This window comes from Simochromis diagramma, unplaced genomic scaffold (genome assembly GCF_900408965.1).
Source record: "Simochromis diagramma unplaced genomic scaffold, fSimDia1.1 OVJJ01000302.1, whole genome shotgun sequence".
In the NCBI taxonomy this organism is placed as follows: domain Eukaryota; kingdom Metazoa; phylum Chordata; class Actinopteri; order Cichliformes; family Cichlidae; genus Simochromis; species Simochromis diagramma.
This window is the reverse complement of record NW_024386792.1, coordinates 9,707,812-9,731,365: the sequence shown is the minus strand read 5'-3', so window position 1 is coordinate 9,731,365 and position 23,554 is coordinate 9,707,812. Positions and strand designations below refer to the sequence as shown.

The following is a 23,554-nucleotide window of genomic DNA, read 5'->3' as shown; positions in this document are numbered from 1 at the left end:
AAGAATGTAATAACGGACTGAAACAGAAGATGGCAGCACTGCATGTACAAGGATGCCAGCTGCCGTTAAACCCCGAAGAAGAAGCTGTGTCCCAGAATTCATAGCACGGCCCAACTCAGTTTCCAACAATGGCGGCAGCTAGTTAGTTTTAATATTACTCTTATTATTCTTTCTGGGTCACAAAATAAACGTTTAACATATTTTCAGGTGAGAATGTAATTTTGTAAACCTCAAATATCTGCTCAGTTTATCAAGACGCCACATATTTTCAAAAGCGCTCCGACGTTTTCGGAGATGTCTGTTACCCACCAGCTCGATAGCTAGCCGGGGGCTAGGTCACTAGCGCCGTGAGAACACCGGACTCCTGGCAAACCGTTTTCAAACCCACCGCCGTCTTTCGCTACTCAGGTTAAATATGATATATATATATATATATATATATATATATATATATATATATATAAGTCACTTAGATAACTTAAAAATGTTATTGTTAGTATTTTATTTGTTCCTGATTAAATCGGTTTGGCTGAGATTAAAGTTATAGTTTTTACACAGCTGAATAAACGTCAAGCAGATTAAACTTCACCGAAACAATCTGCAAATGTCATTAAAATTTAATAAACTCATGTTGTCTTTATTTTTAGTTAGCACATACCTTAAACACTTAAAGCTGTAAGCTAATGATCGTTAATAAGAGCAGATGCATGCTGGTGCAATAAGCTGTATGTTTTACGTCCAATGGATGCACGATCTGATTAGTCGACTAATCGCAAAAATAATCGGTGACTAGTCGACTATCAGAATAATCGTTTGTGGCAGCCCTACCAGGCACTATGACCTAATGAAAAACCCTGAAAGCTGAAGTGAGTCATAGCGAACCGACCCAATTAGGTAGTAATAGAAAAGAGGTTTAAGTCGCAAATGTGAAATTCTGTGCATGCAGATGGCAATAGATCTGAAGTTTTTGTCGATTTATCAAAAACAGATTACAACTGCCAACTTGACTCAATCTTGTTGTATTACTTTCTTAACACATCTAAGGGCCTTTTTATGCTAGCCAAGTCACGATTTTGACATGACATCCTGTATCGCGAGACAATCTTTGTTGTGCGTCGGTCAGTTATGCACGTTTATCAGGGCGTTTAACGCAATATTGTCTGAGTGGCAACACCGATTGTTTAGGAGATTACCGCTGTGGCTTCTTGTGCCTTAACAACGGGTATAAATGGCTGCAACTGTATGATGATGTAACAGCGCTGAGAGAAGCAACCACTGTGGAGGGTATATTGACACCTAAAGTTGCTTTGAAGGCATCAACGAACTGCGAGTGATCTCAGACCTGGTCCTCATCTTTGAAGCAACCATTTCAAAGGCAACAAGTACACAAGCTCATTGCATATAGTCACAATAACTGTGGTCATGCAATGGTCTCCAACAATAGTTTTTCCTAGTGTGACTGTAGCATAAAGAAATTTTTTGCAATTAGGTCATATGCATAGCATTGCACTTGCTTGTGTTGTTGTTGGTCTTTCAGGCAACCACAGAGAAGACTGATGTCATAACATATAAATAGCTGAAGTATTAAAAACAATGAAATCTGTCCCCTGCAGCTACTTTGTGCTTTTCATGCTGCTTCTTATGCACTTGTCTCCTTCTCTGCAAACTCCAGTGTTGCCCCCTTTCTTGTTCAGGTCCACTTTTTGACCAGTCACCATTCGACCTACACATAGCCCAATGGAGATAGTGCTATGTGCTGTGGTCTTTGTGAAGGACTGCACACAAGCACATCTGCATAGGTTGCACACCCAAAATCCTTCTCTCCAAGTTGCCAAATACCCAAGCAAAAAACCACAAAGACACTACCATGAATCACACTTCTTTAACCAGCAGCAATATTGCCTACATTGAACTTATTGTATATCCATTACTCTTATCCATATAAGACTAAATTGGTCTTCAGGTTTAACTTAGCAAGAAAGTGTTCAACTATTCAGGTTTTTAAATAGGGTTTAAAACAGTGAATTACAGCTGACACACAGATAAGCAGATGCTGTACACGATGCTTTTTTTAATCTTAGTAACAGCATGACTAGTCTGTGGTGGTGAAAATAATGGTCAAAGTGCCAGCGCATGGTGGCAGAGTTTGACTCAAGCAGACTGTTCCTGCAGAGCCCATAAGGATGCATTTGATTTGAAGGTCACTAAAAGTCCCCAAACCAAAGCCATTCCCACCAAACATTTAAAGTTTGGTGGGAAAGACACATAACAACTTTAAAGTTGTTATGTGTCTTTATCAATAAAAAAAAGATATGTTATATGAAGCTTGTTTAAAATAAATAAATAGAAATAAAAACATTAATATTATCCCAACAACTTGAATAGGGTTTTATTACAGGATGAGATAGCCAGTTTCCATTTGATTCATCTTTAAAGCCTGGCTAATACAGAGTCAGCTTGTAAGCTACTCCCACACATGAAGCATTTTGCTGCTCACAAAGTGAATGCAGCCATGTCAAAATAGGAGAAAAATGAGTAAGGAAAGATATTGGCACTGATTTTCCGTCTCCTTTAAATTCTGAATCACAACAAATTTTCTCAGTGCGTGCTTTAGACGTATCTGATGAATACCAATGTTGCATAAAGCATAACATTTTATCCTTGAAACCTGAATTTCTTCAAGAAATAGGCACCACTGCTATTTTTTTTTTAAAACATGCCTTAAGTGTAAAGCCATTTATCAGTTATTAAACAGCCAAACCCAGGTTTGTTTGTTTTTTGTTGTTTTTTTTTAGTAAATTCTAAAATGAGGCATGTTGATATTTTTTAGGACTACATGTACAAAATAAATGCTCAGTAGTAATAAAAGGCATTTTAAAAAATACAGCTACATAAGCACTGCACGTACCAGATTACACCTAAATCACTTTGAGTCACCTGGTTTCCAATTCTAATTCTGCACTACCGTACTTGCCAGGACTTCAGCCTGAAATCTGTGGAACGTGTTACACAGGATCAACACAAGCTTAACTCATAGCCAGAGATAATGTCTTCTCGACAAACAGATCAACGCAGTGAGTGGTTTGGCAGGCTACCTTGACAGCAATACCTATGAAGTACCATTTAATAGACTGAAAGCAGCCAATATGTCAATTCAATACAATTTTATTTATAGAGTGCCAAATCATCACAACAGTCACCTTAAGGCGCTTTATATTGTGACCTAAACAATACAGAGACAACCCCAACAATCAAACAACCTCCTATGAGCAAGCACTTAGTGACAGTGGGAAGGAAAAACTCACTTTTAACAGGAAGAAACCTGCAGCCACAACTGGTCACAAAAGTAATATGCTGTTTTTAAATGTGGAACAATCATGGTCTCACATCAATCAAGAGTTTGATATAGTACTTACTTACACTATAACACAAACCTACAATATATCACAAACACTGTGCAACCTACAACTAGAAAATACACAACGACTATATAATTTTACCACACAACTCAAAGTCTAGAAAGGAAATGACATCAAAACCCTCCTAAAACAAAATACACTAACTTCTCTGCTGGCAGCACAGTACAATGCAACCCCTACTGCAGATCTAATGTCAAACTTTCCGATCCAGCACAGGTTAAACGGTTGTACACATCTGTCTTATACAGTCTGCACCCTGCCATTCAGTACATTTGCCCTACCTGACAAGGCCAGGGGTTGTGTTCTTTATGGTCACTCTAATCAGTTCTCTGCTGTCCGGAAACCATTTTAACGTGGTAAACACTCTAATATGATTAAAAGGAATCACAGGACCCCTGAATAAAAAAGTAGAAATGCTGACTTTAAAACTGCTGACTGTTTAAAGTATGGATATAAAGGTTAAATGCACACAATTAAAACACCTCTAATGTGTATTTTTTATAATAAATAACCATACGGCAGTGTTAAGTGTTATTTACTGATAGTGATACACCTATAGAGAACTCGCCACAATCTTCAGCCACCACTAGCTTTACAGTACTCTCTAGTGAGCTCTAGGTTATTGCTTAGCTCTCCAGTCCAAAACTTTACTGTTTTAATTCACAAGTCAGCCTTGGATGCAGTTACTTCTTGCAGCAGCTACCAATAAATAAGTTCTAAAATCCAAATGTCCACTCAGATTGAATTCCAGACACAGTTAGCAAATAACAGATAAACACAACAGAGGAGTGAGCACTTAAGGAACTCCCATTTCCCTCAGGTGAGGGTTAGACCACAAACAGGGCTAAAAAAAGATAATCTGGAAATTTCCAGGCGGCCACAATCACAACTGATATATAATATAATGTCCCTGCATAGCTGCTGGGTACAAATTGGCCAGGAATATAATGAATTTAATAATGGCCTGTCACTTTTCTTTGTTCTATTTTAAAATCCTCAGGTGAATGTGCAGTTGATGACACAGATGACTGAAATCTGGTGACTGGAGGCCATTTGACTACAGTGAGCTCATTGTCATGTTCAACAAACCACGGTGAGATAATTCGACATGGTGTGTTGTCCTGCTGGAAGCAACCATTAGACGATTGATATACTGTGCTCATAAATGGATGGAGATGAACAGCAACAATAATCAAGAAGGTTGTTGAGTTTAAACAGTCTTAGTTGATACTAAGAGGCCCACAGTGTGCTAAGAAAATTTCTCAAATTTTATGTAGGGTAATATTATGTTGCATTATTTTTGTGGAACTCAGTTTCAATTACAATTCATTCCATTACATTCATTTTCTTCCGCTTATCCTTATCAGAATCGTGGGGGAGCTGGAGCCTATCCCAGCTGTCATACAGTGAAAGGCAGGGTCGCCAGTCTGCCGCAGGGCTAACACATAGAGACAGACAACCACATTCAAACTCACATTTACACCTATGGGCAATTTAGAATCACCATTTAACCTAACCCCACTTCTTACATGTCTTTGGACTGTGTGAGGAGGCCGAGTACCCGGAGAGAACCCACGCAAACACATGGGGAGAACATGCAAACTCCACGCTGCCCCAGTTTCATTTCAGTTTTATTTATATAACACCTAATCACAACAACAATCGCCTTAAGGTGCATAATATTGTATAGTAAATACTGTACAATAATACAGACAAACCCCAACAGTCAGATGACCTGTTCTTAGCTGACAGGAGAGGCAGGCAATGTGGTCTTATGTAGCCCATCTGTTTCAAAGTTCAATGTCTCAATGGTTCAGAGATTCTCTTCTATATAACTTTGTTATAATCAATGGTTATTTTTAGTTACCATTGCCTTCCTATAAGGTCAAAGCAGTCCTACCATTTTTCTCTGACCTTTGGCATCAACAAGGCATTTTCACCCAGAGGACTGCTATTTATTGGTTATTTTTATTGCAATTCTCTGTAAAATGTGGTTGTGTGAAAAAAAAAAAAAAATCACAGCAGATCACCAGTTTATAAAATAGTCATACCAGTCCATCTGGCACCGAACATGTTCAAAGTCACTTAAATCATCTTTCTTCACTTAAGTCATGTTCTGACGGTTGTCTTGACCGTGTCTACATGCTTACAAAACAATGAGTTTTTGCCATGGGATCGATCAAATATTTGCATTAACAAGCAATTAAATGGATGACTAATAAACTGGCCATTGAGTGTATATATTTTAGTCCCACAAATGTATGAAAAATGGGCTTACACAGTTTCCCCAAATTAATAAAATAGATAAAAGGTACTTCTAGTATGGCCTAACACTATTGTTTATTTAGTTTAGTTTAGTTCAGAGCTGTCACATATTTTAAAGATGTGGTAACTCCTCAAGTTTTATTTACATCCACAAAGGTCAAAATACTCTTGTTTATAATCAGTTTTATTACTGCAGTTCTCTTCTTAAATCTCACTTAAACATGACTCACTGTTCTGTTTTGTTCACCAGCAGTAAAAAATAGCTTCAGTGTGTAATGTTTGCTTTTCTTGCATTCAGATTTTGGGACCATTCCATTTTTCCAGCCTGGGGAGATAGGATGAAAGCCTAGAAAATGTTGAGGCCTATGAACAATACCCCCGCCTGTTTTGTATGGTGTCACACTCAAATTTAAAAACACTCTGGTAGGAACAACATGACAAGGAGTATTGTTTACAAGCAAAATAAGAGCCAAGACAACAAGGGCCAATAATGACTTAATATAGAGCAGTTTACAAAGTTAGAAGGGTTTTTTTGGCATTGCGCCATAGGCTGGACACTCTTAAATTACGTTAGGGGCAGCAGAAAATTGTGTTTTATTAGAGCAAGAAAGCCCACTAAACATACCTTCAATCGTTTGACCATCTCATCGTTACTGATTTTGTCCGTAATCTCTTTAACTCCAGGAGGATAGATGATTCCTTCCCCCGCCGGTTTCTGCTGTTGCGGGAACTCCATGCTTGTTGATATATGGTCCACACAGTCTTTTACTGGCCTCTATGGGTCAGAAAACAAAAGTTCAACGCAACCATGCTACCGCACTTACCAAAACCTCGTTTTAAGCATCTTCCCTATTTGCCAATCATTAATTTTGTTTGCTGAAACTGATAAAACCGTACCTGTATATTTAACGATATTCTAATCCGGTTAACTTTTTAGACAGAAAGCAAGCAGTAAACAAGCATCGTGCATACTATTAGCTTACATGCTAAACGTGCAAGCTAATAAACATCAGCTCTACATTTTCCGTAGATTTCTCATAAATCATCGCCTGGATGCAGAAACGATCTCAGCTGCTGTTTCGGTAATATCACAGCTATTCGTACAGCTAAACAGTTTGAAAATCACTTTAAATAACAACACGAGAGGCGCCGGTCTATATCTACTGTCATACAGGTTATTACATTAGCTCGCTAGCTGCAATGCAAACATTACTAGCTAGCGGTTAGCATTTTGCGGGAAGGAAGTCATGTTAGCAGTTAGCATCGAGCGGCTAGTACACGTTAGCTAACTGGTTAGCCTAGGCCGCAAACTATTCAGGTACCCATCACATCTCCAGCTACAATCACAGAGGAAGTTAAGTATCCTCTCCTCTGTGCCTAAAATAGCCATGCTCGTGGCCAGTTCCTGTGCTTTACAACTAATGCAACTACTTTGTGAAGTTTAAAAATGAAGCTAATTTACTTGTTACTGTCTTTTCTCAACTTCCGAGCATCGCTCCGTGTTGCCGCTAGTTCACAGGCGAAAGAAGGGCTGCTGCTACCGTCGCCCTGAGCCCTCCTCTCTTAACACCAACTTGCTCCACGGATGATTTTGAACACCCTAACAAATGCAAAATGACTCTACTTTCAAATATACGACTGCGACTCAAACCCCGGGTTGTTTGCCAAGCGCTTCCTCGGTAGTATTTACCTCTTAAACAGGCCGTTTTAATTCATTAGTCTGACACAGGTTGGGCTTAGTTTTCGGCACAAAGCTCTCTGTCCGTTCAGTCAGTGCTGTTTGTGTGAAGGCTGGGTGCAGAACGCCCCCTTCGGTCTCAGACGGGTACTGCTGCACCACATACATGGCGGGAGTCTGTAACCGATAGCTGGCACACTTTCTGTTCCTCAACCCACTGTGGGTTTATCCTTAAAGTGCACTTATATCAAAGAACATTTTGAACTCATTAAATGCAATCTGTATACTATTTTATCTAAACTGGCATATAATAACATACACACAGTATTCATGGACAAAAACACTGGAAATATAATTGTATATAAATGTTATTTGCAACAGGGTTAACCCTTACAAATGCTAAGACATATGCTCAAACTACCATAAATTTGCTTTTTTAAGCCTGAAATTTGTTAACTTTTCCTAAAGTGACCTAAAGTATTTTAGACAGTTGTGCAGGTACTATACTTTTTTGTACAGGGAGGTTGTGCTGGGTCAAATGTGACCCAGTTCCAGATATTCAAGATGGACCTTGACCTATCTGTGTGTTTGAAGGATCATAAATGAATCTCCTAAAAACACAATAGTAACACTGCATATGAGTAATCCTATATGGTACATATATGATTATTCATTTCAGACACATGATCTGAAATAGGGTGGCATGGTGATGGAGTGGTTAACACCGCAGATAAATAAAGTTTCTGGTTCAAATTGTGGCTGGGACATATCTGTGTGGAGTTTGCATGTTTGACCCATTGCAGAATACCTGGACTGACCTTGCTCCAAGTCATCCAGTGGGCTCCCGCACACAGCCTGACATCCCAGTCAGGTTAGTGTATAGAATAAGATATTACAGGACCATATAGATAAAATCGGATTTGTATTTTAAAAAATGGAAAAGTGCTATATAAATGTGAATACGTTGCATTTGCACCTGCAAGTACAACTACCCACAATGTAAAAGGAAATAAAGTAAAATCTAACAATAAAAAATGAATCCATTTATTGCAAGCTTGCTAAGAATAAAACAGAGATCAAGAGAAGAGTTGAATGGGGATTATGAAGGCTGACTTGTCAGTGAGTGTGGGAAATGTGCAAATCCAGTCGATACACACAAGCATTTTCCTACAGCTACTTTTAATGCACAGAGTGCATTTGTGTTCTCAGTGTTAATTAATATGGAATTAATACTGAATAAAAAAATATGAGGATATTTTTGATTATCTAGAAGTGAGGAGAGTGTTTAATGGTTATATACTATTATAATAAATCCCAAAAAAATAGTTCTCAAAGTTTGACTTGATAATTTGAAATTGTAAGGCATTTTCTCAGATGTTTAAGTTAATAAATATAAATTATATAATTATATCTAATTTACAATTAACTCGAATTTTCGTATGATTACCCGAAACTCTGACGTATGGATATATATATTTTTTTTTTTCAATGGCGGAAACAAGCTTCCACAGCAGGGTGTGACATTTTTCTGAAAGGCCATGGAAATCTGTGGGAGTACTGAGAAACAGACTATTATTTTGAAGTTACCCTCTTGACTTCCGGTGGGTTGCTTCCGGTACAATTGTGTTGTTGTTCGTACTGCTATTAGATAGCATTACAGAGTTTTTGCACTTTGGAGCTACAACATGTTTTCAGCTTTGAACCGTCCTCCTGTAGGTCATAGGCTACTTGGTTAGCTCTGTTAGCTGCCAATGAGAGCAGCTGGTGACCAACGGAATGCCTCGGAGAAAGAAAAATGGCCAGAGTCCGGGCAGGCTCCCCGACGGCGGTGCAAATGAGCGGGGAAACCTCGGTCAGAACACGGGCTACCCACTACAGCAGGGATACGGCGGTGGTATGTCCAGCAACTTTCCACCCAATACCGTCAAAGATGAGATCGTCAGAAGCATGCAGGAGATGTTCTCACACCTGGACCCCGAAGTTATTTACATCGTGCTCTCCGAGTGTGACTTCAAAGGTAACGTGTCACTTTTGGGAAAGGGAAATATGTTGTAACTTGACTAACCAGTTAGCTGTGGAGCTTCTTAGTCATGCATTTCTGATAGTACTGAGGCGTTTTACTATGCTTTGTAGTGCAGATCAAGACCGACATATAACAATACAAAGGCACAAAGACTACCATCAGTCATTTTGTAATTTGTATTTTGTAATTTGGATAAAGTCGCACCTTAAATAGTCCAGGAGCAGAGGTGCAAGGGATGGGCAAGGATCCAACTTAAAGATGCAAGCTGTCCAGCAAATGATTTACCCAACATCTGTGACTCTGTGTGTAACAGCTTCACCTGTCTAAGGTCTAAAATCAGAAAAAAAATCCAGATTTGTTTCGGACGAGTCTCCTTATAAACCTCTGACAGCCTGGTCTGCTTATGCTCTTCTGACATTCTGAGCATGTAAAGTCACTGAAGGGCAAACTTATGGATTCATAGCTACCAAGTAACAAATCACCCGTTTTCTATGGTGTGGTTGATCCATAGATTATACTCTATAGTGAGTAAATAAATCAGTGGTTTTACTTTGCTCTGTATAAGTCATTTAATGTGTTAAAATGGCACTCAGATATTGAGTGCTGTTTTAACACATTTCAATTGTGCAGGAAAATGTTCTGCTTCTCTTATCTGTCTTTTTGTGTCATAGTTGAACATGCAATGGACTCCCTCTTGGAACTTTCTGTGGCTGCTGAAGACACAGTCCCTGCCCCACCCTCTGTTTCTGGCTTTGAGCGCACTGCTGCAGCCTTGCTTGCCCCACAGCACTTTTCTGAACCCTCAAAACCCTCACAGAAGCCTTCCTCTCCTCCCTGCTCAAACCTGCTGACAGAAGAGCTTGACCTGCTGATTGATCAAGAGCTAGAGACACTAGCTGCGCAACATGATGTTGGTGAGGAGCACCAGAGCAGCAAATATTTATCTTCTGGTGCATCGCTTTCTTCTTCTTTCTGTCCACCACCACTTCCTCAGCAAGCTCTCCCTGAGTTGCTTCAGTCCAGCTTGGACCATGGATCTCGAGAGCCCTCTGCTGAGCGGCTTGGCCCTGAAGGACATTTCATAGAGCATAAATCTGGAGCTTCTTCTCCACTCGACCAGCTCAGCACATGGGAACAAAAGAACACAGAAGGGCAGCAACCTGTATTGGATTTCAGACACCTGACAACAGAAACATCTGGAAACACCCAAAAACCTGCCTTGGACCTGGCAGCTTCAGGGCGTCCCTCTGCTTTCCAGGTGTATAAAAAGGAAGACCTGACACACACCCTTTCAGAGAGCGCTGGGGCCATGCAATCTGACAGAGGAGCGAGATCCAAGATGAACACGGTGAATCCGGAGCAGCTCGACCAGGTTCCAAAACACTGGAACCTGGAGGCACCAGTGTTTTCTCCTCGTATGCATGGAAACCAGATGCCAACCTTTATTACCCCCGTGGCTCACACACATTCATATTGGTCTGCCCCCTATCTGATTCATGGCCCTCTCTCTCAAGCACCTCTCAAACCTTCTGCTACTATTCCAAAGTCTTGGGCCCAGCCTGCTCCCCCACAGCTTCCTGCCCGCAACAGCAGGCTTCGTTTGGAAGGGAAGGTGCTTGTGCTCCTGCGGGGCGCTCCGGGGTCTGGCAAATCCACCTTGGCAAGGTAGGAATGTTTTGATGGCCTAAAAAGTAATAGTAACAGCTGTTCAACAGGAGGTTTTTCTGAAAACCAATTTTTAAATCAGCCAATAAGGTGCTCAGTTTAGATAACTTGGCTGGTAAGATTTGAGCTTTTAGCAACTAATTGTGGGGTTTCTATTTTTACAACACACAAAAACAAGATGTTGCATAGTAATTTTTCCTTGTTTCATACATATATATGCAAAACTTAGATTCTGCTGCCTTGTTTATCTTACTTTTTCTCTTTATATTTTACTACAAAGTGCTACAAATAATACTTTAACAGTGGAATTTAAATAGCTTAAAAAAAATACCAGAAAAGATAAAATATTTTTTGTTAAATTACTGACATATAATTTAAACATAGCACTGTACAAAAGTCTTGAGCCACCACTCATTTGTCCATTTTGCTTTGAAAATGGAAATGGGTGCAGCAATTTATTCAAACATGCAAACTGAAATGCAGTTTTTAAGCCAAAAACAGAGTTTGTTCTGTTCTCGGGAACTTGAAATGTAGCATTTTTTTTATGACCACTTTTCTTCTCCAAGACAGCCTGGTCTCTTAGGCAAGCTTTCTTGTAGTTTTGTTACTTCAGAATTAGTTCTCCAGGCTTGTTAAAGGCTAGGATCAGGCTGCTGGTAGCACAGAGCCTAATGATACAATTTAAAATAGCTTCTTTGCTAAAGCATCTGTTATTAATAAACACAACACCCATTTTCATGCTCGGATGATTCATAGGTCAGAGTTTTTAGTAGCAAAAATATTCCTCTAAAAAATGGTTCGGTATAATGATGAGTGAAAAAGCAACTGATTTGAAAGATCTTCAGAAAGTCTGGAGAACTGTTGCTCAAGCACTGTAGGAAATATTGGAAATCTTTCACAACTTTAGCCTGTTTCCATTAGTTGCATAGTATGTTGCAACCTTGTGTTGGATGTATTAAAGACAGGGAAGAGACTCTGTTACAGAGTGAAAACCAACATGATAAAATGTTCACATTATCTAAATATAAAAAAAGATTACTGGTCAACAGAGGAATGATTCACCACTAGTTTACAACAAAGCCGGTATTATGTTGAAACAGCAGAGACACAATCTAAGCAACACTTCAGCAACCCCTGTTCCGGAGGAGTCGATGATTTCTGCTACAGTAATCAGCAGCTGTGTTGCATTTACACTTCATTGTGTCTTTGCAGAGCCTTGCTACAGAACAACCCTGGTGGGGTTGTACTAAGCACCGACGATTATTTCACTCACAATGGAGAATATAATTTTGACCCCACTGTCCTGGGGGAGGCCCATGAGTGGAACCATAAACGAGGTAAACAACAGACACACACACACACACACACACACACACACTACACCATTAACCGTTCAGCTATCTTAGTGAGGACCTTCATTGACATAATGGTTTCCCTAGCCCCTTACCCTAACCCTAACCATTAAAAATGAATGCCTTACCCTAAACCTAACCATAACCTAATTGTAACCCTGACACTAAAACCACATTTTGAGCCTCAAAAAGGCCTTCAAACTTGTGAGGACCGGTGAGTGTGTCCTCACAAGTGACCGTTGGTTCTCACAAGTATAGTAGAATGCAGATTTTGGTCCTCACAAAGATAACTAGACAGGAACACACACACACACACACACACACACACACACACACACACACACACACACACACAGTGATAGCAAGTCTCTGTTATTGATTGCTTTATGCTTTTTCAGCTTCTGTTGTACTATTGGAAGAATCACATTGTGGCTTATCTCCCTTATTCTTGTCCCACAGCTAAGGAGGCTTTTGAGAAGGGGAATAATCCCATCATCATTGATAATACCAACATGCAGGGCTGGGAGATGAAACCATATGTTGCACAGGTCAGTCATCAGTAAACTTAAGAGACAACATTGCAAATGGGCAAAGGCTTTTAAGAACGTATTTTTGCTTACTATATGTGTTTTCAGACATGCAGTCCAGTTTAATCTAGAGGCAAACTGAACATTGAGGGTGTAGTTATTATAATAAGTGGCTGGATATTGAAGTATGCATAAACTGGTTATGAACTACACAAAAAGATTTTCCCTTAATCTTTCCTAGGCGCTAAAACATGACTATAAGGTACTGTTCAAAGAGCCAGACACCTGGTGGAAACATAAACCCAAAGAACTGGTGAGGTGAGCGTAACAGAGGAATTACAGCAGCCTATGGTTTCAGTGTAGAAACGGATTTTTTGAAAATGTTGCTTGAAAAAATTTCATCCCTTCAGCTTTGCTTTTTTTGGTGGTCTGTGCAGGCGTACTACACATAACGTACACGTGGACACAGTCCGCCGCATGCTTGAAGGATATGAGCGCTTCGTCACAGTCCAGTCCATCATGGGTTCACAGATGCCTGAACGGAAACGACAGGTTCTTCTGCAAAACAGAATCTCACAGTGAGTTTCACTCAAAATTACCATTTCATATACCTGAGAAATTATGTTATATGTGTATATTTGAGCTTGTGTGTGAGTTTTAGAGAAAATCTTAAATAAATGTAAACTTGTGCACTCAGTTCTTGATTTTTAAAGTCTTTAAAGATGCATGCTGTACAATCATTCCTTTCTGGGAAAAGACTGATTGAAAGAAATAATTAAAAGGCCAAAATTACCAGACATTCATGCCCATGATAAATGTATGTAAACGTCTGACCATGCCTGCGTATCTTTTTTTGTGCCTTTAGGCTCGCATCTTCTGAAGCACCTTGTCCTGACCTTGTAGGTCAGCCCAGATTAGCTGAAGGATGTCAGACATCCACCTCTCAGCGCTTTTCCTCTCTCCCAGATGTGTCGTCTGTTGGTTTTTCTGGAGACGTGGGAATGCCCAGAGAAGGCAGCCCCGAATCCACTGAGTCTCTCAACTTACACCTTGGAGAAAAACCTACAGACAGCCTGGAAGCTTCTGATGAAAATGATGATATGAATTTGGGGGAATTAGACTCTGAGCTAGATGCTCAGTTAGAGCGAAATCACCCGGTATTAGAGCAGAGAATGCCAGACTGTATTGTAGAATCTGTGATGAATGAAGACCAGTGTGGGGATGAAATTCCTGTGGCTTTCGCTGAGTCTATTGGACAGAGAGTGAAGAGAGAAAGACCAAGCAGGAGGATGGAGCCTGCAGATCTGGTGAAAGACACTAACCAAGTAGACAGCATGACAAAGGTGAAAGAAATGATAAGAGAGGAGAAAGTAAAAAGATTCGAGGTGGTGAGGTACGAAGAAGAGAAGGTCACGCCTAAAACGATGAACTTTGTGGGAGACTGGCCATGTGAAGGGCCTCTAATGCAGCGGGAGGCAAGAAAAAGAGAAAGATATGAGGTACATGGAAGGGAAGATGAAGACGCATGTCAAGAAGCCAGTGTTTATGAAAAAGCAATAAGAGCACAGCCAGCACAGCCAGGTCCGGATGTAACTGAGGTTCAGAAGCTTCTTGATCTCATCCAGACTGGCGTAGCCACAGTTTCAACCTGCTCTTCCCACTCTCCCTTCCTTTCTCTGAGTTCTGGAGAAGGATCCGAGAGAGAGGATGAGGCAGATGGAAGCTCTGAGGAATCCCACAGCAGCAGATCTAACAGTAAAGAGAGAAAACGAAACAAGAACACAATTAATGTCAGCAGAGGTGATTTACCAGACTGTGTGTTAGACTGGAAGGCTGCCGCCTCTTGTATTGGCCAGGAATCAAGAATTGATGATTCAGATGGATTTAAAATCGAGAACGAAGGACCTAATGAAGAGGAAAGGAATACTACGGAGCCAGAGACTGCAGACCTAAATTCAGCCAATAAAGAAAATCCAACTTCAGCTCTTGCCACAGATTTGTTATACAGTTCCAAAACTTTAGAGTCAAATGTATGTAACAGTGATACAGGAAGCCACAGTACTGAAGATGAGGCCACTCCTCATGTGGATATGAGTAAATGCACTGAGAATGACCGAGAGACTGCCGCAGAGGCTGATTGTACATATATGAGTGAAATGTGTCAGAGTCCTGTGTGTGAAGGCTCTGTGGAAACAGAAAGCAGCCCCTCCATCGGAGGTGGTCAGGAGGGAAAACTGCGTCAGGGTCGTAGGTCAGGGAAGCAGTGCAAACTCGCACTCACCTTCACTCAAAACTGCCCCCTGTCCGTAGATTGTCCCAACTCCACAGCTCAAAACTCAGACTCTTGCCATAGTGGCTCAGCTGGTGAAACCAAGTTTAATGCGAACACTACTCTTGATCTTAAACCAAACTTGGATCTGTCTAAATCGGAGGCATCCCTGCAGCCACCTCTGGCAGATACTGGCTGCTTCACCCAGACAGAACCTCAAGACTTTGCCCTTCTTTGGCGTCTCAATCGTCAAACCAACCCCGATGATTCAGCCGACTCTGTGGCCACTGGTGACATCAGAGTCCTGTATGGCGACTCTTCTCGTTTTGTGCCAGAGCTCTCCTCTGCTGTGTGTGCAGCAGATGCAGTTCACCCATCTGGCCACAGAGAGGTACCCTACCGTGTGGTGCATGAGAAAGGCACACAGTTGGAGGAAAAAGAGCTCGGGTTGACTCAAAACCGGCTCGAGAGCCTGCGTGTTCTCAGTCGTCATTTTAGGCTCGTTAGCTTTGACACTTTAGAAGACCTGTATGACAAGTGCAGTCAGGACATAGAGTGGACCACCAACCTGCTGCTGGACTCTGGAGAAAGGTTCTTTAGAGATGAAGATGGCGAAGAGGAGGATGGTCAAGCTCACATCAACGACACATCTGATCTGTGTGCTGCTTCCTGTCAGGCTGTAGAAAGCAGTTCATATCCTAATATGTTGGATGAAGATCATCCTGAAGATTGGCCAAAGGAAAAGCCATTTATGCTTGAGGTGGAGACCCAGCAATCAACCAGTGTGACAGTCAGTGAATCAGAAGAGAGCCAAAATAATATAGATGTGTCCGATTCTGGAGGAGCAGCTGTTCTGGTTACAAACCATCCTGATGCAATCCCAGATTCAGAAAAAGCCCCTGAAACAGATCTCAGTGTTCCCGAATCAGTAAAGGAAAGAGAGAGAAGTGACAGCGCTGAACCCAAAGCAATATCAGAGTCTGACCAGGAAAGAGGAGCTTGGGGTGGGAGCTCAGATAATGCAATAATTGAAATGTCAGGGGCTAAGATTGAGGACGAGATTGCCAACATGGAAGAGATGAACCGACTGCTGTGGGCTGAGCTGGAGGAGCTGGAGAGAGAGGAAAAGCAGAGGGGAGAGGAGACACGAGGCCGACATCACCTGGATATTCAGAGCGTGGAGCTGAAACTACCCACTGAGCTGGCACTGCAGTTAACTGAACTATTTGGCCCTGTGGGAGTAGACCCAGGTAACTAACACACAGGTTTTCAACCAAGAAATGTCAAACTTAAAGCCTTATTGTGATTGGTCATGGATGAAGCCAGGGTGAAGAGGGGCGTTATATCATTATTCTTACAGATGCAGTAAAAGCATGTGGTTTAGAGATGGCCTCTTAAATTGCATTGATGCTGTTTCATTCAGCTGTATACACCAAAAAGGAGTAAAGTAACTGTAAAATAATCATAGAAAACTCTTTTGCAGCTCCAAACAGGTGTTCTGTTAATCTGGGTGTGATGTCACGTTTCTCTTTTTTTACAAAAGTGTTCCTGTCGCTCTCTGGTTCTGCAGTTTGATACAGTGTTTCGTACTCTGGTAACTGATCCAACTGATGCCTTTAGTGGTATTTTTATTCTTCTCTGCTACTCCAAACTGACATGATTGTATATGTCCTGCTTGATTTTTATTCAGGTTCGTGCTCTGCAAATGACTATGCAGTGCAGATGGACTTGAACCTTGCTAAGCTGCTCCACCAGAAGTGGAAGGAAACCATCCAAGTGAGTTTAAACTACTGTTTCTCCTGCATTAGGTCTAATACCGAGATGTCAACAGCCTGCTTTAATCTTAAATGGGCCAGACAAGTGAAACTCCACTTTCTGTCTGTGTAAAGATGTTTAACTACACATTTAATTCTCGAGATACGGTAATATAAGATAAAAAAAAAGTCATTTCAACAGCCTTTTTTTATTTAATTGTTTATCTGTTTCTTAACTACACTGATATAGAATTAATGGCTATGGGGGAGGTCTTTATCATCAGGAAAAGGTGTAAAACAAATAAAATAGAAATCGTTAGAAGTCCAAAATTGATAACCTCATATTTTGTTGTACACTGGGCTTTATTCTTTGACAGGTCAGTTCTGGCCTGCGGGCCTTATGTTCATGTCCTTACTCTGTTGTAATTTATTGTGCGTTCATGTATAATTTGTGTTTTTCAGGAAAGTCAAAGACAAGCGGCTCTTTCCTTTCACCTGCTTCAGGAAAGTAAGTTTAATACACACCAAAATACTCTTAAATGACATTCAGGAATAATCTGTTCAGCATATGATTAATACTCTGTTGAATACAATACACATGCTGACAGTGCATATGCAGTGAACTGTTAAGTCTGTGAACATGCACAGACTTAACAGTTTTTCTGGATTGTTAGGTTCGGTACACTGGGGTGATTCACAGACGGGAAAAACCGGGTCGCGAGACCAGACGCAGTCAGCAAACGTCTTGATCAGCATGGATGAGTACACGTCAACGGGCAGCCACCCAGAGCCTCGCGGTCCGATGCCAATCATGGATCACTGGAATGCCTCCCGTCCGCTTGTCTCTCTTAGAGAGATTATGGAAGAAGAACAGGCTTTGCAGAACAACTTAGAGAAGGTAACGCGCATGCCTACTGCACCTGCAGATTCTTTAGATTTTATTTAATGATCTTGTTCTGCTTTGATATCCTTTTCTTAAAGTCCAACGCTCTCTTTTAGACCAGAAAAAGTCGTGCAGACCTTGACCAACGTAACGGAGCCGCGCTTTTGAAAGAGAAGCAGCTGTATGCCCTCTTCCCCACCATTGACAGGCATTTTCTGCAGGACATTTTCAGGGACCACAAGTGAGAAAACAACTGTAACTTTTTATAGTCCTCTAAACATTAGTTGGTGTACTGATTTTAGTGGCTAATGTGTCTTTTTCTTTGTGTGTGTGTGTGTTTGTTTAGTTACAGCCTCACGGAGGCAGAATTGTTTCTTCGTTCTCTGCTGAACGAGGAGCCTGTGAAGACTGTAGTTGCTCCAGAAGCTCCTCGCTCTGACCACCACAGACCAGCCAGCAAGGAGAGGGAAAAGGTATTCACAACACAGGCAGAGAATGAAAACAACGGAGAACTGAACACATGTACAGTATACATTAGATCTGTTTCACAGGTGGGAAAACATGAACTGTTTAATTAGTCTCGATCTTTTTAGCTTGTATTTTCCATATTTGGATGTCAGAGAAATCTCTTTCTGTTTTATTGCAACATCTCTACAATTATCATTTTACAATACAGACAAGTTGAATTGTGAGATTCAACTTGTAGAAGTACTGTGCAAAAGTCTTGAGCCACCAGTCATTTCTTTGCCTCGTAGCAGCCAGACCTTTTTTTTCTAATTTATTTAAAGTGCTCTTGAACAGTAGCTCTCCAGACTTTCTGGAGGCCTTTCCAGGGTTTTCTTTTAACATTGGCTACCTTTTCTCTCATTTTCAGTCCAGTCCTTGTACATAATCATTTTCAAAGGAATGTTTTTTTGGTTTGTTAAGCCACTGAAGACTGTACTATGAATCATTGAAGTGTAAAAAAGGCTTAAAAAAGGAGAAACCATAACACATAAGACAACTTGGCAAATAATCCATTTTAAATTTTGCATGTTATTATTAGCAGAACACGTAATTTGTTTTCATATCTTTAGTAAAATTTACATAAAATGCCAAAGATAACAGTTCCATTGGCAAAAAATGTTTTCTTTTTTTTTTACCAGCTGAAAACTTATATTATGGAATTGGTTTGCATTTTATTCCCCCCCCCAAAAAAAATAAATAAAAATAAAAATAAAAAAAAAACTGAAGAAACTGCACAAGTAGAAAAAAAAGAACAGGTGTTGGCTTTAAAAACTATCTACTTCAGATTGAACAGTAATCGACAGTCATGTCCTTAAAAAATAGGAAAAAAATATCCAGCAAAGACCTGGCATAGGTCTGGAGGTAAAGGTTGTCATACACATACTGACTTTCTTTTGACTTATAAACTGCATTTCCATCTATGTTTCCATGTGTTCCAATAAATCGCTGCACCTGTTTCCCATTTTCCCAGAAAAATAGAAAGAAATAATGTATAGAATAGGTTTACCTGCAGTACAACATCATATCTGAGCAAATGCAGACAGCTGACAGTTAGTCGCCTTTAATTTTCCACACGCTTAAGTGTGTCTTGATCACTCTGCTCTTTTAATTTGTCAGAAGCAGAGGGCCGTGGAATCAGCCGTACCCAATTATCAGGATACAGAAGATCCAGATTATGAAGACTTCAGGGCCGAGGCCAGACTGCAGAGGAGCCGACAGCTCGAGAGCTTTGCTAAGGCTGCAGAGGCCTACAAGCAGGGACGCAAAGAAGTGGCCTCATTTTACGCACAGCAGGTGAGTGACTGAGCACAACACGAAGCACAACATTTTATTATTACTGTTTTTGAATGTGTAGCATGTCACTGCCATCTAATTAAATAAATATATTTGTGTCTTTTTATTTCAATTTGTTTTTCTTTCTGCTTTTTCAGGGGCACCTCCATGGCCAGCGTATGCGTGAGGCTAATCACCGTGCAGCAGTTCAGATTTTTGAGAGGGTCAACTCATCGCTGCTGCCCAGCAATATCCTGGACCTCCATGGGTTACATGTCAATGAGGCCCTGGAACATCTGGCTCAGGTCTTACTGGACAAAACCAAAGGTGCTTAAACTATTATCTATTCAGTAAGCAGTAGCTTGTTACAGATGCCCTTTTCACAAATTCCTTAATGTTAATCTGTGGCAACTGAACGCGTCACTCATGTCAGAATAATCCCATGCGGGGACATTTAGGTGAAACCCTCTCCCCACTGACCTCATTATTGGACGGAGTAACATTGCAACAGAGCCCAAGTCTGAATGAAATGTTATCAGAAAAGTGTAACAGCTGCAGCAGTACAAGGAGAAACATGTTAGCGAGCTCTGCAGCCTCTGTAGTACGTACATATATTATCACAGCCCCCGTCTCATGTCTGCCTTTCTCTCAGTCACCAGGTGGTAAAGATCACACAAGTGTGGTGGCTGCCATGTGTAAACCCCCCCCCCCAGCAAAGTTACATATTCCATGTCTGAAAATCGCTTTTACTTTAAAAAAGACTTGACACCTGTACTACAGTTTACTCGGTTTGTAACGAAGAAAAGAAGAAGTTGAGATGTTCTGAACTGAATGTGTGAAAGTGATTGGATATTGCTTCGAGTCCAGGCGCTAACCAGGGACAAGCGCCGGTGGTGTACATCATTACCCAGCAGGACACTGACCACGCAGCTTGTTAGAAAGCGCAGTTACTCCATGCCCCCTTCAGAGTTTGCGTTCGTTATTACTGCTGTAAACTGTAACTTTCTGCTTGTGTTTCTTCTTCTTTGGCCTCTTTCGGCGTAGAGTGTGAGCAGGGTCTGTGCCGACCTCAGCTCTCTGTCATCACAGGAAGAGGGAACCGCAGCCAGGGGGGCGTGGCACGCATCCGTCCCGCTGTTATAGACTACCTCACTAACAAACACTACAGGTATGCACGCACGCACACTCAAGACATGTTGCATGCTTTACATGTTCATCTTCACCCACATTTTCTCGTATCTCTGCATCTCTCAGGTTCACTGAGCCAAAGCCGGGTCTTGTGTTGGTCTCTTTGAAGTGAAAGAATCCGTTTATTGTGTTCAGACTGAAGCTGCTATGGAGGACAACACTCTCTTTATCTCTCACCTTCCACTTCTACGACGCCACAATACAACTGTTACCGTTTATTTAGTATGATTCTCCGCCACCATCAGTCTTGTCTCAGCCTTTTTTTATTTTTTTTTTTGATATGTACTCACTCGCTCTCCCTTTCGAGTTTTTCTCCCGTGTTTATGGTGTGAAACGCTGTGTTTGTAAAGACGGATTGTGTGCATATTTTATATTTAATTGTTTTATAGTGTGTATTTTTAAGAAATCTTTTTAAAGATTAAAAATCTCCATTTCAATTAAGTTGTTAATTGTTTAAACATGTAAGTGTTTTATAATGCTTTATTTCAAACCTGATGGCATGCTGTCTGCTTGGAGGTTTCTCTCCAGGGTTTTAAGTGATATGACAAAAATATTTACACAGTTTAATAATTTGATGCTTTTTTTCGTGAAGCCCAGTGCTCAGAAGGAAAGAGAGTGTGTGGTGTCATTGAGCAGTTTGAAGAACGTTCACTGTGATTTCTGCAGAAATCACTCTTTTTTTTTTTTTGCCTCAGCAGCTGCTTCTGCAACCCAGTGCTCTTCATTTACTCTTGCGCAAGTCCAAGCAACAATGTTTTGCTGCTAATATATTGACACTCAGGTGATGAACTCTAAGTTTAAAGATTGTTTCCAGTGCTTTTCCTTGTAGTTTTTTTTTTAAACATTGTGCCATATTTTGCAGCAGCTGTACTGTAATGGTTCGAATTCTAGTTTTGTAGTTTTAAAATAGCTTCTCTATAATATTTTTCAGATAATGTGTAACAATAGTGTTGACGGCTTTTACCGAATGTACATATTGTTGAGACCACATAAATTATAAAGAAGATTGTATTTTTGTATTTGGTGGTTTGTGTTTTTTAAAGAAGACATGGTATTGTGGAATAAAACTTACAGTTTAATATTTCTGTGCTTTTGTGTGAGTGATTTACATTTATCGTTTTTGAATAAGTTAAAAATATAAAAGATCTCTAATATGTAAACTATATTTTACAGTTACAGTCAGGCTAGTTGAGCACCTTCAGTTTGTTATTACAGAGCAAACCTGCTATAAATAAATGCAGTATGTGGTGTGGTATTATCTTGCTTAAATAAACTTACGCACTATGCTTTTTTTCCTTCACAATGCTTCTATATAGTTTAGCAACAGTGCTGTTTTCACACATGTGCAAACTGCTCATGCTATCCTGTATGTGTGCTTTTGATCGGTGCACAGATAACATGCCAGGTGGTCCTGCTCCTCTTCAGTCTGTGTGCATGATTTTCAAAGACGAGTTCAAATTCTGATTTTTTTTTTCCTTTTATTATTATTTTTAGTTGTTTTTATGGTAATTTTTAAAGTTTTGTTTGTAGAGACAGAAATATCTGAGTCCTTGCAGTAATTTCAACTAAAAAAAAAAACTTGGCTGAAGATTGTGGCCATTTAGTGCTGTGAGTTTTTAACCTAGTGCCTCGTGTACAAAGATTTCCCCAAATGCTCTGAATGTTTTCATCATATCATGTATTTAAATTGTGAAATCCCCAAATTCTTGATAAATTTACAAAACATTTTTGTTAAACCATTTCTCTACACACTTTTCAGTCATGAACTTCTCAGCATCTTTTTTGTTCTTCTCCACACATACGTTATAAAATCAAAGACAAGTTAACTCTATACATTATGAACGACAGTGATTTTTATACATTCACTGCCCCTTTTCATGAGCAAACCCTCCTCCCCGCCTATCCTCTGAACCTCCCCTATCTTAACCCAGTCCCAACAAATCACAAGCAATTGGGGGGGAGGTGTAATTAAGTAATCAACATTACTTAATTACATTACTCATTCCTGATTAAATCATTACTGTCACATCTACATTAGGTCAGTATAAAGAGTAGGATTATCCCTTCTGTGCTCTATGTAACTGTGAATTGAGGGGACCTTGTTAGGGGAACCAGCAGCCTCACATCAGTGAAAGGTCATGGTGTAACAGGTCATGTTACTAAGCTAATGCCAATTAACCTAATTACCTGTGGGGTTTATGTTACCTTCTCTTTTTCTTTAAAGCATAAAACAAGTTTTTAGTCTTTGTTGCCACTGTTTCTGTTTCTTTTTAAGTAATAATGCCAACTAATTTTGAAGTGGCATAAAGAAAACAACAAAGACAAGTTTATAGGTTGTCTTTGAACTATTTTCATGTAAATGTATAAAAAAAAGTGTCAGATAATTGGGTTCTGTCAATTTACTCATAACACATCTTTTTTTGGAAACAGGTGTTGCAAGTAAATAAACATCTTTGATTGAGGCTAAGGTATCGTGACACAAGTCTGATATTGGTTACTCACTGTGCATTCTTCAGATAGATATGAAAGTAAATCAAAGTTCAAAATACAGTTTCAACGAATTAACCAAAGAATCGCTGACCCTGCCTAAGCTGCCAGAGAGGCCCCTGATGGTGGTTTGGTTTTGTATCGCACAGCCGCGGAGACGCGCAGAGGGGTAAAACCATTTTTAAGAAGGTTTAAAAAAAATATCACTTCGATCGTCTCCCTTTTGCACATTCTTGTTCCCACACTGAACTAAGTAAAACACATT

At 40.3% G+C, this 23,554-nt stretch overlaps 2 protein-coding genes across 6 annotated transcripts in view; one reads left to right on the top strand and one right to left on the bottom strand.

Annotated features, from left to right (window-relative positions):
- The window catches only part of pds5a (PDS5 cohesin associated factor A), a 31,663-nt gene extending 24,153 nt beyond the window's left edge, over nucleotides 1–7,510 (bottom strand). The window contains exons 1-2 of one of the 4 annotated variants that reach the window (XM_040024301.1): nucleotides 7,375–7,510; nucleotides 6,310–6,459 (exon numbers count right to left, since the gene is read on the bottom strand). In XM_040024301.1, coding sequence (XP_039880235.1) covers nucleotides 6,310–6,420 — 111 coding nt within the window. In that variant the 5' untranslated portion in view covers nucleotides 6,421–6,459; nucleotides 7,375–7,510. Of the gene's footprint in view, nucleotides 1–6,309; nucleotides 6,460–6,581; nucleotides 7,070–7,146; nucleotides 7,350–7,374 lie in introns of those variants that run through there. The other 3 variants (XM_040024297.1, XM_040024299.1, XM_040024300.1) reach the window with 3 other exon arrangements.
- Nucleotides 7,511–8,947: 1,437 nt separating this feature from the next.
- On the top strand, nucleotides 8,948–21,885 carry n4bp2 (NEDD4 binding protein 2). Of its 2 annotated transcripts, none has more exons than XM_040024295.1 (16): nucleotides 8,948–9,379; nucleotides 10,057–11,050; nucleotides 12,263–12,387; nucleotides 12,862–12,950; nucleotides 13,171–13,247; nucleotides 13,367–13,507; nucleotides 13,795–16,448; nucleotides 16,889–16,974; nucleotides 17,415–17,460; nucleotides 17,627–17,850; nucleotides 17,952–18,076; nucleotides 18,182–18,308; nucleotides 19,462–19,635; nucleotides 19,773–19,941; nucleotides 20,659–20,782; nucleotides 20,869–21,885. In XM_040024295.1, the coding sequence occupies exons 1-16, from the start codon at nucleotides 9,139–9,141 to the stop codon at nucleotides 20,912–20,914; spliced, it is 5,442 nt and encodes a 1,813-aa protein (XP_039880229.1). In that variant the 5' UTR covers nucleotides 8,948–9,138; the 3' UTR covers nucleotides 20,915–21,885. The 2 variants fall into 2 exon arrangements, with proteins under 2 accessions (XP_039880229.1, XP_039880228.1); XM_040024294.1 differs by having other exon boundaries at nucleotides 8,949–9,379; nucleotides 19,459–19,635.
- Nucleotides 21,886–23,554: the final 1,669 nt, after the last annotated feature.

Excerpts from the sequence above, each read along its gene's own strand:
- n4bp2 (XM_040024294.1), top strand. The coding sequence starts at position 9,139 with ATGCCTCGGAGAAAGAAAAATGGCCAGAGTCCGGGCAGGCTCCCCGAC. Across the intron at positions 17,461-17,626 it reads CTTTCACCTGCTTCAGGAAA|GTTCGGTACACTGGGGTGAT; the intron begins GTAAGTTTAATA and ends CTGGATTGTTAG. Across the intron at positions 17,851-17,951 it reads TGCAGAACAACTTAGAGAAG|ACCAGAAAAAGTCGTGCAGA; the intron begins GTAACGCGCATG and ends GCTCTCTTTTAG.